This window comes from Rana temporaria, chromosome 2 (genome assembly GCF_905171775.1).
Source record: "Rana temporaria chromosome 2, aRanTem1.1, whole genome shotgun sequence".
In the NCBI taxonomy this organism is placed as follows: Eukaryota; Metazoa; Chordata; class Amphibia; order Anura; family Ranidae; genus Rana; species Rana temporaria.
In genome coordinates this window covers 61,151,171-61,171,560 of record NC_053490.1, presented here as the reverse complement: position 1 = coordinate 61,171,560, position 20,390 = coordinate 61,151,171, and the positions used below count along the sequence as shown (strand labels likewise).

At 45.1% G+C, this 20,390-nt stretch overlaps 1 protein-coding gene across 1 annotated transcript in view; it reads right to left on the bottom strand.

The window, feature by feature from the left end:
- LOC120929057 (solute carrier family 35 member F2-like) overlaps window positions 1-19,797 on the bottom strand; it is a 32,644-nt gene extending 12,847 nt beyond the window's left edge. Inside the window, exons 1-4 of the mRNA XM_040340251.1 lie at window positions 19,542-19,797; window positions 12,161-12,336; window positions 8,607-8,734; window positions 2,114-2,273 (exon numbers count right to left, since the gene is read on the bottom strand). Of these exons, the coding sequence (XP_040196185.1) occupies window positions 2,114-2,273; window positions 8,607-8,734; window positions 12,161-12,336; window positions 19,542-19,642 (565 nt within the window). The 5' untranslated portion in view covers window positions 19,643-19,797. The remainder of the gene's footprint in view (window positions 1-2,113; window positions 2,274-8,606; window positions 8,735-12,160; window positions 12,337-19,541) is intronic.
- Between the last annotated feature and the right edge of the window lie 593 nt (window positions 19,798-20,390).

Genomic DNA, 20,390 nt, shown 5'->3' with positions numbered 1-20,390 from the left:
GGCTTGTGAAACAGGTCCCCTGTCACACAACACGCGTCGCCAGATTTCCGGAAATAGCCGAGCTGCGAGTCGGCACTATACGGCGCCTGCGCCCGCCGTGTAGAGCTGACTGCGCAGGCGCCGTATAGTGCCGACTCTCAGCTCGGCTATTTCCGGAAATCTGGTGACGCGCGTTGTGCGACAGGGGACCTGTTTCACAAGCCGTCAATCATAACCAAAGTATAGGAACGCTCAGTCCCGCAGTCATCGGAACCCGGAAGCCCTGGACAAAATCAGAATATAAAAGGTATGTACGGAGAAAAAAAAAATGACCTGCTGAAAGTAAATGTCCTTAGTATGCTAGATGTAATGTTAAAAAATGTTTTTTTTGGGTGAACCCCCGCTTTAACTGGAAAGTTCACAATTGAGACAATTAGCAGGGCATAAGTTTCTAAAAGATGGCCACAGAATGTTGAAGACTTTTCAGGTTGGATTGTGTGCAGTACCATCTTCCCTAGTGACTGAGCAATTCCTATTGGCCTGTACACACGATAGGTTAGTCTGATGAAAACGGTCTGATGGATTTTTCCATCAGTTATCTGATGAAGCTGACTGATGATCAGTCGTGCCTACACACCATCAGTTAAAAAAACGATCGTGTCAGAATGTGGTGACGTAAAACACAACGAAGTGCTAAAAAAAATGAAGTTCAATGCTTCCAAGCATGCGTCGACTTGATTCTGAGCATGCGTGGATTTTTAACCGATGGACGTACCTACAGACGATCGTTTTTTTCTATAGGTTTTTTTATCCATCAGATAATTTTAAAACAAGTTCCTATTTTTTTAACCTATGGATAAATAACCGATGGGGCCCACACACGATCGGTTTGGTCTGATGAAAATCAGACTAACCTATCGTGTGTATGCAGCATTACTGGTTTGGACAGTGAGGTAGCAACACTGTAGGAGCAGATGAGTGTTCTCGGTGCTTTTTTTCGATTGATACACATGGGAAGTTTTTCTTTTTTATTCAACCCAGTGGACTGAACAAAAAAAAAAAAAAAAAAAAAAACTTACAGATTGCTGTACTAACACATTCAATCTTTGTGTGGCGATCTCCCCCACCGTTCCAACACAGTGATCAATGTCTGCAAGCAATGATCGGATGATGGTTTTCCAGCTTGCTCACTTGACAGGCTTCTGCCGCATGAGGAACTGTAGACACGGGCCGAACATTAGCCGGTTCCTGTCGAACACACCTTTTTTGGTCAATTTTCTTACACAGCTTTAGTGATTCTATTTCTGTTGAGTTGATACCAGTGGCGGTACTACTAGTGTGATATGAACCTCAAGACCACATAGAAAATATAATTTCTGTATAGCTGGCCATACCCAATACAATTTGATTGTAGAGTCTTCTAACAATCTAATTTAAATTTACCAAAACCAAGTAATATGAGGACAAACTCAAACAATCTCTTCAATTAGTACATAGTAAGGCAAGCACCTATACTACATAGTTTATGGTAGATCCAACGGAGATTGTAAAACCAGCTTGTATAGCCTTGGGGTCAGGCTTCAGTGCTACTGTCACTGCTACCTTGTTAAAGCGGAGTTACACCCAAAGGTGGAACTTCCGTTCATCTTATTCCTCCTCCCTCCTTTGGGGGATATTTATTATAGCAAAAAGTAAAAAATATTCATTTTTTCAAAATTATCGCTCTATTTTTTGTTTATAGCGCAAAACTAAAAACCGCAGAGGTGATCAAATACCACCAAAAGAAAGCTCTATTTGTGGGGAAAAAAGGACGCCAATTTTGTTTGGGAGCCACGTCGCATGACCGCGCAATTGTCAGTTAAAGCTACGCAGTGCCGAATCGCAAAAAGTGCTCTGGTCTTTGACCAGCAATATGGTCCGGGGGTTAAGTGGTTAACAGAGAATGCAACTGAATAGCAGCACACACAACTATCCCTGAGAGGTAAGGCTGCACAAATATAAAACCATACAGTAGTTGTGATTCAGATTCTAATTTTGGACTGGTTTTGTTTATTTGATTACAGATTGACTATCAAGACATCATCTAATACATGGCATAATAAACAGTGGAAGAGAGGAAAACTCGGACTCTAACCTTTGCCATCTGCTCTTCCAGAGAGGACATCTGTATAAACCAGGGTTCCAACACCCAAGAGGCAGACACCAACTGCAACGTAATGGATCCATTTGTATCTTGAACGAAGTATAAACCAGGAAAGGACCATCAATGCAGGGATCGCAACACAATCCAGAAGCTAAATAAACAGAAAAAAATAACACATGTAAATGTTTTTAATAAGGTTTAAAAAGCGATGGGATGTTCTCACTTTTTTTTTTTTTCTGTGAACCTGACCTCTCCTTGTGTCCTACTCCCTGAATCACCTGGGATACCCCCTTCATATCGCAGGAGACAACGGGACCCATTGCCAGAGTGGTGGGTGGGCGCAACTTGCCAATGTCAATGGGGCCTGATAGAGTTCCTCAAAATCAATGCTATGTTTTGAATCAAAAACATACTTTTAGTATCTTCATAACAGGGAGAAACCTTTAATCAAATTTTTTTTCTCGCTATAGAAAGTATAAAAATAAAACTTTTGGAAGACAATACAAAAGAAAGCCTCATTTGTCCTAAACCTACAAAGGTATGATTTGCAAGTAATGATAACATTATTGCTGAATTAGTAGGCCCAAAGCTGAAATGTGAAATTGCTGCGTACTTAAAGTGGATGTAAACCCCAAATTTTTTTTTTTTTTTTTTATGTCACAATGTAGTATAAGATTTCCTATCATCTCTGCCCAGTCTTGACACACAGAGTTTATCCAGCTCTGAGCAATCCTCTTTTATTGTTCAGTGAAAATGAATAGACTTCCAGATAAAACCCTGTCTAAATAAAAAGTCCTTTCCTCTCTCCTTGCTTTGAGTGCCAGGTTATTTACATATCTAGCTTGGACATGTTTATCATATGTTATGTTATGTTTATCATAATATGAGGTGATCCACAGTATAAAACGTGAGAAATCCACCCCTCCCCCACATAACACATCCTGGTAATTTACAATGAACTGTGAATCACCTCATATTATGATAAACATAACATAACATATGATAAACATGTCCAAGCTAGATATGTAAATAACCTGTCACTCAAAGCAAGGAGAGAGGAAAGGACTTTTTATTTAGACAGGGTTTTATCTGGAAGTCTATTCATTTTCACTGAACAATAAAAGAGGATTGCTCAGAGCTGGATTAACTCTGTGTGGCAAGACTGGGAACACATAGGAAATCTTATACTCTACATTGCGACACCCAAATATTTTTTTTGGGTTTACATCCACTTTAAGCCTCGTACACATGACCGGTTTTCCCAGGCAGGAAAATTGCCAGGAGAGCATTTGGCCGGGAATCCTGGGCGTGTGTATGCTCCCTAGCAGTTTTCCTGTCAAGAAAACAGCCGGGAATCCCGACGGGAAAATAGAGAACCTGCTCTCTATTTTCCCGTTGGGATTTCAGGCAGAGTGTTTGTCGTCTGTATGCTTACCTGCAGGGTAGAAAAACCGTGCATGCTCGATAACACTTCAACGCATGCGCAGTAGCATACAACGTTAGTCTGGGGTGTAGCAAGATGGCGGCGACGGAATCGAATGTGACGAGACACCAGATCGTCATAGTCGATGACGTCATCGCGTTTTTGCCATTCAAAAGAACGGCAGGTTTTTGTGTGGCCGTGTGTATACACGGCTTTTCAGGGCAAGCCTGCCAGGAATCCCATCGTGAAAACCAACGTTTTTTTCCACCGACGGGATTGCAGGTCGTGTGTACAGGGCTTTAGAGTTGTTATAGAGGACTATCATTAGCTATACTGGTAAAAATCCCAGTATGATGAGTGTGGTCCACTTATAGCGATCACGAAGGTGTGCAGGCCAGGGAACCAGCATTGAGCCTAGGTTCACACTGCTGCGAATTCAAAATCGCGGTAAAATGCGCGATTTTACCGCGATTTCGCGGCCGTGATTTTGCCGTGATTTGGGCCGCAATTTAATGTAAATCGCGGCCCGAAATCGCAAAAAGTAGTACAGGAACTACTTTTTGAAATCGCAGATGCGGCATCGCACTGATTAGGACAGTGCCATTGCCGACAATTGCCGCCGATTTGAGATGCGATTTGACATGTCAAATCGCATCTCAAATCGTTCCAAATCGTACCCAGTGTGAACCAGGGCTCAAAGATCTTCCCAGTTTGTTAAAGCTTATTTAAACTCAAGAACAAAAATGAAACATATTGCAGCTTACCAGCCTTTCTCAACATTTTTAACACAGAGGAACCCTTGAAATAACTTTCCAGTTTCAGGGAAACCCTGCTAAAAATGATTATATCTTCAACTCAAGATACATTAGTGTGATGGTCACTGGGAAGAATGCTCCTTACATTTGTGGTCATTGGGAAGAATTACACCCGACAGATAGCTAAAGAGATCAATGGTGTCATGAGAACTTATCTGAAAAGGCAGAAATTGCTTAGTGCTCAAGGAACCCCTAGAAACCTCTAAAGGCCCCTGGGTTCCATGGAACCCTGATTGAACTACTGTATCTATAGAGGAGCACTGTTGTCACCTTAACCACTTTAGCCCCGGACCTTTAGGCAGCTAAAGGACCCGGACAGTTTTTGCGATTCGGCACTGTCGCTTTAACTGACAATTGCGCGGTCGTGCGACGTGGCTCGCAAACAAAATTGGCGTCCTTTTTTTCCCACAAATACAGCTTTCTTTTGGTGGTATTTGATCACCTCTGCGGTTTTTATTTTTTGCACTATAAACAAAAATAGAGCGACAATTTTGAAAAAAATTCAATATTTTTTACTTTTTTCTATAAAAAAATTATTTGTTTTCCTCAGTTTAGGCCAATACGTATTCTTCTACCTATTTTTGGTAAAAAAAATTGCAATAAGCGTTTATCGATTGGTTTGCGCAAAATGTATAGCGTTTACAAAAAAGGGGATAATTTAATTGCATTTTTATTATTTTTTTTTTTTTACTACTAATGGCGGTGATCAGCGATTTTTTTCGTGACTGCGACATTATGGTGGACAATTTTGACACATTTTTGGGACCATTGCAATTTTCACAGCAAAAAATGAATTTAAAATGCATTGTTTACTGTGAAAATGACAGTTGCAGTTTGGGAGTTAACCACAAGGGGGCGCTGATGGGGTTATGAATGACCTCATTTGTGTTTCTAACTGTAGGGGGGTGTGGCTGTAGGTGTGACGTCATCGATTGTGGTTCCCTATAAAAGGGAACACATGATTGATGACAGCGCCACAGTGAAGAACGGGGAAGCTGTGCTTACACACAGCTCTCCCCGTTCTTCAGCTGCGGGGACCGATCGCGGGACTCCAGCGGCGATCGGGTCTGCGAGTCCGGCGGTAACGGTCACAGAGCTTCAGACCAGGCGCGACCCCACGGCTGGGCTTAAAGAGCCACGTACATGTACATGGATGTGCCCAGCTGTGCCATTCTGCCGACGTATGTCGGTGTGAAGGGGTCCTTAAGTGGTTAAAGTGGATGTAAACCCTTACATATACCCAGTGAAGGGACTGTCCTCAGGTGATACACAGAGATTAAACAAATTATCCTAGATAAATTCTATCGTCTATCTGCATTCTCCTCTTCTCTACAGTTGTTCAAAGTGCTGAATTTAGAGATTAGAAAAAAGAGGATGTAGAGCTTAAATTACAGAGCTCAGTAAGGAGAGCTCTGAGAACTGATAGGAGGGAAGGGACACGCCCCCCTTCACACAGCTCAAAGGAAGAGAGTTAAGGCTGTCAATCAGCTGGAGATCCCTCCCCTGTCACCGTTTTTCTCTTGGTGTCAGTAAAAACTTGTCAGAAATGACTCGTACTGATAGCAGAGGTGCGAAGCAGTAGACAGAAATTACACTTTATGCTTTTCCTTGAGACAAGCACACACTATAGAGCAGGGATCCTCAAACTACAGCGCTCCAGCTGTTGTAAAACTACACATCCCATGAGGCATTGTAACACACTGACATTCACAGACATGACTAGGCATGATGGGAATTGTAGTTCCTGAACAACTGGAGGGCCGTAGTTTGAAGACCCATGCTATAGAAGGATATGCTGTGTTCATATTTCAGATTTCCAAACACTTTAAGACAGAAAGTGTGTTAGGACTACAGAATACCTCTCGCTTTCCTTATCTCTCTGTAGCACACCAAGAGAACTGTGAGCAATATAACAGAAAATAGCCGTTACATTGTTCGCAGATAATACCAGAGAGTACAGGAAGTTATCAGTTCAGCAGATTTCTGTCAGGATAAACAGGTATTTATTTGCACTTATCGAACAAATATTACAAAATTCTTTCAATGGTATGTAGCACTACCCCCGGAGGAGCTGCTGGTTATTTTTGGGTGGCACGTTGCCTCTATATTCTCCCTGTCCAGGGTGAAATGAGAGTCTGAAGAATTTCAATGTCCACACACATGCACTTATTTTTCTGGGATTTATTTTGTAGAACTTTAGAAAAGAAGGATGGAAGGGTAGGTAGGTAGGTAGGTAGGTAGGTTCAGGTGTATAGTCACAGATAGGGAAACACTCCTTCTTCCAGCAAACAGTTATTGTCGCCACTCTAGCCAGAGTGGGTATTGGTCACCCGGATAGGTCCCTCTTACTGGCCTAGCAGCCGGGATCTCGCACAAAGTAAAGTACGGTCTCTGCCACAGACCTTCCTTTATGAGGAGACACTTTGGTCCGGAATCCTCTGCCACAGGATTCAGCACTCGAAACTCTCCAGCTTAGCTTTGGTAGAACATTTAGGCCCGACAGGCGAGACTGTCAGGCCTCTCAGTGTATGGTGCATCCTTCAAAGACGTTTCCAGGCCTTCTACCAAGGTACCAGCCTTTTGCATGGCCCTCTCCAGGATAGGTCCTCCCCTGGCTTCCTTCATCAAGTGGCTTCCTCCCGCAGGATGGACAGCACAGGATCACCTTTGCAAGGCAGACTACTGGGCCTACAAACAAAGTCACAGCCCACAGCCAACGTGGTCCTGGAACCAGGATTCAGGACACGCACCTCAGGCCAGGTGGGCCACGAGGCGCGAAGGACGACAGACGACGACCTTGCCCTAATGGCGTCTGTCCCTTAACCACTTCCCGACCGCCGCATGTATATGTACGTCCACAGAATGGCACGTACAGGCAAATGGGCGTACAGGTACGTCCCTGCCTTTCCGCGGGTTGGGGGTCCGATCGGGACCCCCCGCTACATGCGGTGGTCGGATTCCCGTGGGGAGCGATCCGGGACGACGGCGCGGCTATTCGTTTATAGCCGCTCCGTCGCGATCGCTCCCCGGAGCTGAAGAACGGGGAGAGCCATATGTAAACACGGCTTCCCCGTGCTTCACTGTGGCGGCTGCATCGATCGAGTGATCCCTTTTATAAAGAGACTCGATCGATGATGTCAGTCCTACAGCCACACCCCCCTACAGTTGTAAACACACACTAGGTGAACCCTAACTCCTACAGCGCCCCCTGTGGTTAACTCCCAAACTGCAACTGTCATTTTCACAATAAACAATGCAATTTAAATGCATTTTTTGCTGTGAAAATTACAATGGTCCCAAAAATGTGTCAAAATTGTCCGAAGTGTCCGCCATAATGTCGCAGTCACGAAAAAAAATCGCTGATCGCCGCCATTAGTAGTAAAAAAAAAAAAAAAATAAAACTATCCCATATTTTGTAAGCGCTATAAATTTTTCGCAAACCAATCGATAAACGCTTATTGCGATTTTGTTTACCAAAAATAGGTAGAAGAATACGTATCGGCCTAAACTGAGGAAAAAAAATTTGATATATGTTTTTGGGGGATATTTATTACAGCAAAAAGTAAAAAATATTTCATTTTTTTCAAAATTGTCACCGCAGAGGTGATCATATACCACCAAAAGAAAGCTCTATTTGTGGGGGAAAAAAGGACGTCAATTTTGTTTGGGAGCCACGTCGCACGACCGCGCAATTGTCTGTTAAAGCGACGCAGTGCCGAATTGTAAAAATGCCTTTGGGCATTTAGCAGCATATTGGTCCGGGGCTTAAGTGGTTAAGTACCCCTCCCCGGCATGCACAGAGAGCAACCACTCCCACTGATTCGCTGCCGAGGGGAACACCCAATACACCTTGACCTTACTGCTGCCCCCCTTGGCCTGGGGTGGTAATGACACCCCCAGGCGAAAAACGGTGGATACTGCCAGGACAGTCACGGCTGGAACAGAGGCTAAATTGCCCCTAATCACTTTTATCTGAGCCAAATAACAGCTTAGACCCCCACTAAATTTAAAGCAGCGTCTGTTCAACAGGAGCAGGGCGCTACAGGTATATTTAACAAAGCGATAGTTCATTAGGGATTGCGTACAGCTTCTATCTTCTACCAGTCACTGAAATATCATGTTTGGCCGGGTCAGTTATTCTAATTATTGAAGCCAGAAACAAGCAAGTAACTTTCAGACGGAAGTCAGCAGCTTACATATTTTTCTCAGCGGGCGCATCCTTTAACCAACAAACATTTCCTCTTACCTGAACACTGGTAAGGGTGGTGTATTGGAAGGCTTTAACCAAACAATAGTTGGCTTCCACGTCGACCACGGCCAGAAATAGATACTTCCACCACTTGTTTTTCAGTATGTACAGAAGTCCGCTTTCTCCTGTTCCAAAGAATCAAAGCAGTGAAAACAATGAGACATTCTCTGCTTATCTTGTTTTTTTTTACATAGCTCAGCAGAACACCAAGTTTTAGAAAGGACGCAGATAACGGTTCAAGATCAAAACCAAGGACTGAGCAAGAGATGAGACCTTCACATCTGTGCTACAGACACATAACATAAATGTGAATAAAGCCTCTATTAGCTCTGATTCAACCCATGTTTGCTAAAATTCCATAAAAAGGGCAAAAGGTTTCACATACCTCCCAACATTTTGAGATGGGAATGAGGGAGACCTACTGGCAAATGTATGTAGGCATAGGACACGCCCCCTGTTACACCCCCTTAAAGGAGAATTAACCACACAAAAAAAAAAAAGGTTAAAGCGACGTTCCACCCAAAAATTGAACTTCCACTTTTCGAAACCCCCTCCGGTGTCACATTTGGCACCTTTCAGGGGGGAGGGGGTGCAGATACTTGTCTAAGACAGGTATTTGCACCTATTTCCGGGAATACACTCCTGCGGCAGTCACGCCCCTACCCGCACCCCCCGCTGTCTTCTGGGAAACGCTCTATTCCCAGGAGAGCGGAGACCAGTGACGGCGCGCCGCGCTACTCGCGCGTGCGCAGTAGGGAACCGGGCAGTGAAGCCGCAACGCTTCACTTCCCTCACCAAGGATGGTGGCGGGTGCATTGCTCGGCCTCGGCTGCCGTCATCGCGGGCGCGCTGGACAGGTAAGTGTCCATATTTTAAAAGTCTGTAGCTGCAGTATTTGTAGCTGCTGGCTTTTAAAAAAATAAATAACCTCTGCTTTAAAGTGTAAACCCGATTCATGAAATTTGAGCTGGGCACATATATCTGCAGTATTTTGTTATCTCTCCTCAATGAGCTAAGTCCCGTGGCTCTCTCCTGAACCGTTCCTATGTTATGAGCCTGATAACTCCTGACAAATTCTCAGACATTTTAGACAGAAGCAGCCTGAATCTTCAGTCTAGGGAGGTTGCTAAAATAGATTAGCAGGGACAGTGCCGATCCTGACCTCCCTGGGGCCCTAAGCAAAATTACATGGCACATTAAAAATGAGAAGCAGGGGGCGCTGACGACAGTGACATGTCACATTAAAGAAAGTTGAGAAGCGGGGGGAGGGGGTGTTCTGCTGTCGGAAATGACTCAGCCAGCGAGTTTAGAAGCGGGGTGAGGGGGCGAAAATGACTTCTCACCAGGCGGGGCCTCTAGTAATTTGGGGGGCCCTTTGCAGCTTTGCGGGGCGCAAAGTGGCTTGCATAGTGAGCCTATAGGGAGGATCGGCCCTGAGCAGGGAGCAGGTCCTATTACAAAACACCTCCGAGAGTCTCTGCCTATAATGAGAGGGGGTGTGTGCCTTTCCTCCAATCAGAAATGTTAGCTATCTTGGCTGTATTCCAGACACTACACTCTATGTTAACCAGGAAGAGAAAATCTCCTAACACGATCTGAACTTTCTAAACAGTGTATAAATGTGAAGATAGCAGATATGGATGTAAAACCTATGTAGGGAGATTTTGTTCATCCCTGTTTATCATCTAAAGCTGTTCACTTCACTGGGTGTATGGAAGGTTTACATCCACTTTAATTAAATCTACAAGGGCTTTTTTTTTACCACTACTTTTCCTTTATATTGGCATTCAAATTTTACAAATGCAGCAATTTAGAAATTGGATGAAAGGTTTAGCACTCGGAAACACTTTTTGAAAGATACAGAGTGCTTTTTATATATACACACACACAACTATATAAACCAGACCAAAATGAGGGACAAATGAGGGGGAGAGGGGGAAAGAGTGACAGAGGGACATGGTTTCAAATCAGGGACAGTCCATCGAAATCAGGGACAGTTGGGAGCTATGGGTTTCACAATTAGAGAGCAGACACAAGCAAGAGCCAAATGATCCTAAATGATGATATGAGGCATAAATAGTGCGCTTCATCCAGGGTAAAGATCACCAAACAACAAAAGGTTATTTTTATTCAGGCTGCAGAGGTTTTCAAAATAAATAAAAAGCAGTCTCCCTCCACACAATGCGGAAGGACACATCTCCTGCTGTGCCTACTGTATTTTGATGGCCTTTTAAGCTGACAATTATCCGCCCGGCTCCTTTGATTTGTCAGTCAACGGATGTTGGGTGGGAGGCCGATGGTGCCATTTTCTTGTACCATAAAGAGTCTGTCCGCTCACAGTTCTGAAATATTTAGCAGGCCATAGATGGATAGAAAATAAAATTACACTGACCTTTTTTTTTTTTTCGCCGTAGAAAAATGCTATTGGCATTTTTTTAACATTTTTTTTTTAGCTTCAGCATCTAGGAGCAGAAAAAAAGATTTTTTTGTAGCTTTTTTTTTTCTTCAATACATTTTTCTTAGAAAAGTTCAGATCAAACAAATTAAGTAAAAATTACAACATTATATAGTGACTCGGAGAAAAAAAACTCAACAGGCTGGTTGTACTTAAAGGGGAGGTTCACCCTATAAAAAGTTTATAACACTACATCCAGCCCAGTTCTGCATATAAAATTACACTGACTTTTTTTTTTTTTTGCCGTAGATAGCGTTTAGCCTTAGAATTCACCGCGTCTTCCGGGTAGGGAATCCCGCGGGAGTGGGAGTTCCTATTGACATGCCAATTGATTGACATGCTAAACGACGGCGCACACAGCGCGTCACGACTTCCCGAAAGAAGCTCGGGTCGGCTCTATTCGGCGCCGGTGCGCAGGCGCCAAATAGAGCCGAGCCGACCCGAGCTTCCTTCGGGAAGTCGTGACGCGCTGTATGCGCCGTCGTTTAGCATGTCAATCAATTGGCATGTCAATAGGAACTCCCGCGGGATTCCCTACCCGGAAGCCGCTGTGAATTCTAAGGCTAAACGCTATCTACGGCAAAAAAAAAAAAAAAAAGGTCAGTGTAATTTTATATGCAGAACTGGGCTGGATGTAGTGTTAGAATTTTTTTATAGGGTGAACCTCCCCTTTAAGTACAACCAGCCTGTTGAATTTATTTCTCCGAGTCACTAAATAATGTTGTAATTTTTACTTAATTTGTTTGATCTGAACTTTTCTAAGAAAAATGTATTGAAGAAAAAAAAAAAGCTACAAAAAAAAAAAAAAAAAAAATTCTGCTCCTAGATGCTGAAGATAAAAAAAAAAAAAATGCTCAAAAAATGCCAATAGCCTAATGTAGTGTACATGGGCACATAGGATAACACTATTTAGCTTCTAGGAGCAGAATACAATGCTAATAACAGCTTCAAGGAGCTTAAAAAAAATGCTAGTGTGCATGGAGCCTTCATTTTTTTTTTTTATAAATCAGTATTTAAGCTTAAAAATAAACAAATAACCAAAAAAAACGATTATAGTCTGTGTTTAAGAGTAAAAAAAAAAAAAAGTATCTCATACCTGATCTACCTGCCAACCAGACGGTATAAAGAAGAGACAGCAGAAAATAGGAGATGAAGTTCTGCATTACCGGAGTGTCCACCATATAATTATCTACAAGGAGCTGGCTGGCCACTGATGTTCCACATAAGAAGAGAGACAACAATTGTCCCAGAAGAACAATCTTCAGAACCTGCCTGCAAAAAAATGGACATTATTCAGACAACGGTGCTGATATACTGTACATGGTTTAATTAGTATATTGGCTGCAACATAAGATACAATGTATAAAGCAGGGAACTCCAGACACTGTTGTCTGCTTTCCTTTTCTTTTTTTCATTAAAACTGAAATTTACACCGCTCTGACTGGCTGGGTCAAGTGCACCCCTGAACATCAACAAAGGGCTGCACATAAGATTCTGGGAATATTCTGTGTCAGAGATAGCAGACACACAGCAGGATAAAGTCAAAAACTATGGGCATGAGAAAAGAGATGGTCAGACACTGTGGACAGGATGTAAGAGATGGGCAGAGACTGCAGACGGGGTGCAAGAGTGAGTCAGAGACTGCAGGCAGGATGCAAGAGATGGCCAGAGACTGCGGACAGAATGTGCACAGACTGTGGGCAGGATGCAAGAGAGATGGGCACAGACTGCGGACAGGATGAAAGAGATGGGCACAGACTGCAGGCAGGATGCAATAGAGATGGGCACAGACTGCAGGCAGGATGCAATAGAGATGGGCACAGACTGCAGGCAGAATGCAATAGAGATGGGCACAGACTGCAGGCAGGATGCAAGAGAGATGGGCACAGACTGCAGGCAGGATGCAAGAGAGATGGGCACAGACTGCAGGCAGGATGCAAGAGAGATGGGCACAGACTGCAGGCAGGATGCAAGAGAGATGGGCACAGACTGCAGACAGGATGCAAGAGAGATGGGCACAGACTGCAGGCAGGATGCAAGAGAGATGGGCACAGACTGCGGGCAGGATGCAAGAGATGGGCACAGACTGCGGGCAGGATGCAAGAGATGGGCACAGACTGCGGGCAGGATGCAAGAGATGGGCACAGACTGCGGGCAGGATGCAAGAGATGGGCAGAGACTGCAGACAGTATGCAAGAGATGGGCAGAGACTGTGGACAGAATGTAAGATGGGCACATACTGTGGGCAGGATGCAAGAAATGGGCACAGACTGCAGGCAGGATGCAAGAGAGATGGGCACAGGTTGCAGGCAGAGACTGCGGACAGGATGCAAGTGATGGGTAGAGACTGTGGACAGGATGCAAGAGATGGGCAGAGCCTGCGGACAGGATGCAAGAGAGATGGGCAGAGACTGCGGACAGGATGCAAGAGAGATGGGCAGAGACTGCGGACAGAATGTGAGAAATAGGCAGAGACTGTGGACAGGATGAAAGAGAGATGGACAGAGACTGCTGACAGGATGCAAGAGAGATGGGCAGAGACTGCTGACAGTATGCAAGAGAGATGGGCAGAGACTGCTGACAGGATGCAAGAGAGATGGGCAGAGACTGCTGACAGGATGCAAGAGAGATGGGCAGAGACTGCGGACAGGATGCGAGAAATGGTCAGAGACTGTGGACAGGATGCAAGAGAGATGGACAGAGACTGCTGACAGGATGCAAGAGATGGGCACAGACTGCTGACAGGATGCAAGAGAGATGGGCAGAGACTGCTGACAGGATGCAAGAGAGATGGGCAGAGACTGCTGACAGGATGCAAGAGAGATGGGCAGAGACTGCTGACAGGATGCAAGAGAGATGGGCAGAGACTGCTGACAGGATGCAAGAGAGATGGGCACAGACTGCAGGCAGAATGCAAGAGAGATGGGCACAGACTGTGCAGACAGGATGCAAGAGATAGGTACAGACTGCGGGCAGGATGCAAGAGATGGGCAGAGACTGTGGACATGATGAAAGAGAGATGGGCAGAGACTTCAGACAGGATGCAAGAGATGGGCAGAGACTGCAGACATATTGCAGTACATGAGACTGTTAGAAATCACTGCGCTAACAGGGTAATAGAGAAACACTGATTGGTGCCTGCAGGGGCCCCAAGAGCCACACAAAAAGTACCAAAGAGCCACATGCAGTCCCTTGGCTGCAGTATGGTATATGTATAGTTGCATTGGTCCTAGCTGGACCAGGCTTGTAAAATAATTCCACAAGTATGGTATACAGTATCAGTATGCATAGTTATCCAAGCTGGATCAATGTAATTGTGTTTAAAAGCAACATACCTTGAATTCATCGTTACAATGTAGAGATCACAGGAACTGAGTAAAAGAAAACACTGATCCCGAATGCTATCACAAGACCTTGATGCCTAGATCACATGGTCTCTTTCTGCGATATTTCACAATATTAGAGACTTAAGTATGTCTCCCCCCCCCCCCCATTATACTTACCTAGGTGGATGCTGCATCTGTCCCCCGGCGCTTCTTCACTGAAAACCGAGCCACCGAAAATCGCAATAGCTCGGTTCTTACAGCTCTCCACTCCCCCCCCCCCACGCACTCACTGGAGCGCTGAGCTCTGGATGGGCAGGGAGCAGCGGTCTCAGGCTCTCATCGGCTCACTGAGACGGGCATCAGTCCAGGCGCCTGGTGGATCCAAAAGAGTTTGTGTCAGAAAATTATGTAAATAGGTAATTTTTCTCATTCACTGATGTGCACTTATGAGGCAGCACTGATAGGCTGCACTAACAGGCACTGATGAGGTGGCTTTCAAGGGCACTGTTAGGTGGCACTAAAATGCTGCACTGATGGGCACTGATAGACAGCACTGACAGGCACCACTGATATAATTAGGCGGTCGCCTAAGGCCTTGCACTCACAGGGGCCTCGCGGCCGCCTAGCTTACCCAATGCATTACCCCAGTTTTGAGGAACAGGGGACCTTAATACTGCTGTGCTCAGGCAGGGTTAAGAGCCCTGACTCAGGATCGGGGCCCGCCAGCATCCCTAACAACCAGTGAACATCGGTGACACCAACCCTTGTGATGTCAATGACTCAGCATGCCCTCAGTCAATGACGTCACAAGGGGGCGGGTTCACCAGGTGACATCACCGGGTGGCCCCCGCCCCTTAGTTATTAAAGAGCAGGATCTGGGGGGCCGCCTTGTTAAAGGGGGCTTTCAGATTCCAGAAAGCCCCCTGCCCACAAACCACCGGCCAGGGGAAGAGGCTCTTGTCCTTGAATTATTTTTCCCATCATGGGCGTGAGTGGGGCCCCATGTCAAGTTTTGCCTAAGACCTCACAAAGCCTAGAGCCGCCTCTGGCCCCAGGCTTTACCAGCCACTGTAGGAGCACTCCCTCCTCTCCCCTGCATCTGCCTCTGGCTGACACAAGGGATCACATGACCAGACCAGAGCAGGCTGAAAAAAAGGCAAGTACATAGATCTTTTTCACTCAGGTTACTCAGCTTACGTGTTAAGAGGGCAGAGGCGACAGTTTTAAGTGTAGGTGAGTTTAAGCTTGAATTCTACTTTAACCACTTGCCGCCCGCCAATGACATATTGACGTCAGCAAAGTGGTTGTAGAATCCTGACTGGACGTCCTCAGGATTCTGAGCCGCTGCACGCCCCCGGGGGCGCGCATCGCGGCGATCGTTGTTGCAGGGTGTCAGTCTGACACCCCGCAACACCGATCAAGGTAAAGAGTCTCTCACGGAGACTCTTTACCACGTGATCAGCCGTGTCCAATCACGGCTGATCACGATGTAAATAGGAAAAGCCGGTAATCGGCTTTTCCTCACTCGCGTCGATCGGCTGCTCCTGTGACAGGGGGGGGGGGTTTGTGCTGATCGATTATCAGCACAGCCCCCCCCCCCCCCCCCCGAGGATGCCCACTGGACCACCAGGGATGGCCATATAGACCACCAGGGATAAAAAAAAAAAAAAAGGATGCCACCCTAGACCACCAGGGATGAGGAGGACACAAAAAATGGATGCCAATCAGTGCCGCAATGGATGCCAATCAGTGCCCACAATGGGCATCACTGATTGGCAGGCATTGTTTGGCACTGATTGGCATCCATTAGTACAACACATACGATAGTGCCCATCTATGCCCATCCGTGCCACCTATCAGTGCCCATCCATGCCGCCTATCAGTGCCCATTCGTGCCGCTTATCAGTGCCCATTCGTGCCGCCTATCATTGCCCATTCGTGCCGCCTATCAGTGCCCATCCATGCCGCCTATCAGTGCCCATTCGTGCCGCTTATCAGTGCCCATTCGTGCCGCTTATCAGTGCCCATTCGTGCCGCCTATCAGTGCCCATTCGTGCCGCCTATCAGTGCCCATTCGTGCCGCCTATCAGTGCCCATCCGTGCCGCCTATTATTTCCCGCCTATCAGTGCCCATCCGTGCCGCCTATCAGTGCCCATCCGTGCCGCCTATCCGTGCCGCCTAACTGTGCCCATCCGTGTCGCCTATCCAAGCCCATCCATGCTGCCTATCCGTGCCGCCCATCAGTGCCGCATATTAGTGCCCATCAGTGCCACCTCATCGGTGCCCATCAGTGCCGCCTTATCAGTGCCCGTCAGTGCAGTACCATCAGTGCCCATCAGTGAAGGAGAAAACCTACTTATTTACAATGTTTTATAACAGAAACAAAGAAAACTTTTTTTTCAAAATTTTCGGTAATTTTTTTATTTTTTTTGCAGAACATAAATATCCCAGAGGTGATCAAATACCACCAAAATAAAGCTCTATTTGTGGGTACAAAATGATAAAAATATAGTTTGGGTACAGTGTAGCATGACCGCGCAATTGTCATTCAAAGTGCAACAGCGCTGAAAGCTGAAAATTGGTCTGGGCGGGAAGGTGTATAAGTGCCTGGTATGGAAGTGGTTAAATATTGCAGGATCTAGAGAGATCACCAGAATACTAGGTACAGAGGATCATACTGTAGTGTCTTTAGCATTTATTCTTGTATCCTCTACTAAAATTTATGGGCAACAAAATTGTGAATGTTGGTAGAGCCCACATAATATATTCTGTATGTTGCTTAAATGCTGTACAAGCTTTTTCACTTCAAGGGCTCATTCATGCACACATGAAAAAGAGAAATCACCGCTCTAGGATACTAATCAGAAAGTCACGACTTTACGAAAGTAACAGAACTGCGAGTTAGCTCTATACGGCGCCTGCGCAGTCAGCTCTACACGGCTCCTAGTCGGTGCGCAGGCGCCTTATAGAGCCGACTCGCGGTTCAGCTACTTTCGCGACGCCCCTTATCCGCCGGGGGGGAGTTTTTTTCAGGCACGTCAATCATATGGGTGAAGTCCCAGATGACATTGCGGCACTGCACAGGAACGCCCACTCCCGCAGGAGCAAGTACCCGGAAGCCGGGAGGAAAATACCGATAATACCGTATGTACACCCCCAAAAAAATGGCATACTGTACATGTTTGAGGTATACTGAATGTAATGTTATATACTTGTTTTTTGGGTGAACCTCCGCTTTAAGCACTAAAGTTTGGTGTGAAACGCGTCAGCTTATTACCCGTCTGCTGTGGCATGCTTTTTGATGCTTTTTGTTGCATGCAATTTATTTTTGGAGTGCGGCTGTCCAGAAAGTTTTTCCTTCATTTTGCATCATTCATGCACACAGTTGCATTCAGGTGTCCACCACAAGAATTCGGTATATTTCTGCACCTAGGAGTCTCAGATGTTGGCTTACAACTGCGGCCAGAAACATGTACAAGTCAAGGAGACGCTGTCAAGTGCCACGGCTGTACATGTGTAACCGCACACGTGTACAGGGATGGATGATCTGAGAATGTACAGTTACAGGCATACAGCTGGGGCTCCTGACAGCCTTCCATTGATTTGTACAGGCTGCTGGTCATAGCTGTATGTCAACACCTGTGACCATGCGCAGAAATACACTGAGGTGTATGCCTGATAAGTGTCCGTGTGCATAATCCCTTGTGTCATTTCTAGCAGTACTTTGCAGATCCTTCCCTGCATGAAAACCAAATTACACATTCAAAACTGGTCATTCAACTCACTGTGCTGCAGTGCAGAGTTGTGTTTTTTTTCATTATTCCATTTTGGTCACAAATTTTGCAATTTTTTACTGAAATAAAGCATATTTTCTGCTACATAGGAATGGTAGTATTTTTTATTTTACTTTATTTTAATGGGGAAGGAAAATGTTTGCTTTATTTCACCACTAGGGTACCGCACGCCGTCAAATGACGGCGGGCGGAATACCCTATTGTTCTGACAGGACGTCATATGACGTCCTGTCATTTAAAGCAGCTAGGGGGCGCGCGCTCCCGTCGCGTCACTGGGAACACAATGCGCCTGCCCGCGATTGCCCAGTTACTGAGCAGGGACGTCCTGTCAGGGAGAGGAAACCAATGCTTTGTCCCTTGTACATAGGGACACAGATCGGTCACCTCCCCCAGTGACCCCCCTCCCCCTACAGTTAGAACACTCCAAGGCTATATATTTAACCCCTTCCCCGCCCCCTAGTGGTTAATCCCTTCCCTGCCAGTCACATTTATACAGTAATCAATGCATATTTATAGCACTGTTCACTGTATAAATATGAATGGTCCCAAAAATGTGTCAAAAGTGTCCGATGTGTCCGCTATAATGGCGCAGTCCTGAAAAAAAACGCAGATCGCCGCCATTCCTAGTAAAAATAAAATAAAAAATCATGTCCCCCCGTTTTGTAGGCAATATAAATTTTGCGCAAACCAGGTTATTGTGATTTTTTTTTTTAACCAAAAATATGTAGAATAATACGTATCTGCCTAAACGGAGAAAAAAACATTTAAAAAAAAAAAATGGGATATTTATTATAGCAAAAAGTAAAAAATAGTGTTTTTTTCAAAATTGACGCTCTTTTTTTGTTTATAGCCCAAAAAATAAAAACCGCACAGGCGATCAAATACCACCAAAAGAAAGCTCTATTTGTGGGGGAAAAAATGCGTCAATTTTGTTTGGGAGCCATGTCGCACGACCGCGCAATTGTCAGTTAAAGCGACGCAGTGCGGGAAGCTAAAATTTCGTCTGGGCAGGAAGGGGGTGCATGTGCACAGTAGGCAAGTGGTTAAACTGCTTGTTGTTTCAGTGCAGTATATATATATATATATATATATATATATATATATATATACATATACACACACACACACACACACACACACACACACACATACAACTGTATTTGTTTTGAATAGAATGGTGAGGTGGTTTTTGCTGCCTCTACCACTAAATAGGGGGATTCACCATCTCTATTGGTCCTGCTGATCACTCTTGTGTAAAAGCTGAACACAGGACGGGTGTGATCGTACAATATATATAAAGCACTGCATACATTTTTTGGGGTTATGTAAACACCTGAAATAAATAATTAGGTTTACCATGAGAAGATCTTCCTCCAGAGACGTCTGTATGTTGGATCATTGCATGCTGGAGGGCTTGGGTGGCCCAGCAATGGCTGGCTGGCTCCTTCATCCACCATCCTGCAGTCTTATAAGACCATAGACACTGAGAACATGAGAATACTGAGCATTTACATAAGAGTAGTAAAGTCTACAGACAAAAACAATCCACCCCCCATCACTGCTAGGGTCAGATTTCAGAGTTCCATAACAAAGGTGTCATAAGTAGAGTCGGTGTCTTAATAGGAAATGTACAAGCAAAGGCTCGTTCACTACATAACACAGGCGTTAGGGTGTGTCGTGTTGATATCACTTGCATTGGATTTGCATTTTTAATAATTTGCAATGACCAAAATGAATAGTGTGAAAAAAAAATTCCTATTGAAAAATGTGTATCATGTACATAAAAATAAAGGACATTTAATTAAAATGCATCTGATGTTAAAGTGGAGTTCCACCCTGAAAATTTTTTTTACTCCAAAAATCAAAAAAAATGTTTTTTTACTTACCCGAAATAGCTGTTGCTATGCGGAAGTCCCGAATCTGCCTCTTTATCCTCCGCGGTGGATCCTCTTCCTCCTCCTACACTCGGTTTCTTCTTGTGAATGGGGCACGCTGCATTCTGGGAACTGTGTGTATCCCAGAAAGCAGCCGGCCCATTTATAAAAGCGCCGCACTGCTCGCACATGCGCAGTAGGAAACGGGCAGTGAAGCCGCACGGCTTCACTGCCTGTTTCCCTTAGGCCCCGTACACACGACCAAACATGTATGCTGAAACTGGTCCGCGGGCCTGTTTCAGCATACAGGTTTGGTCGTGTGTAGGCGCGA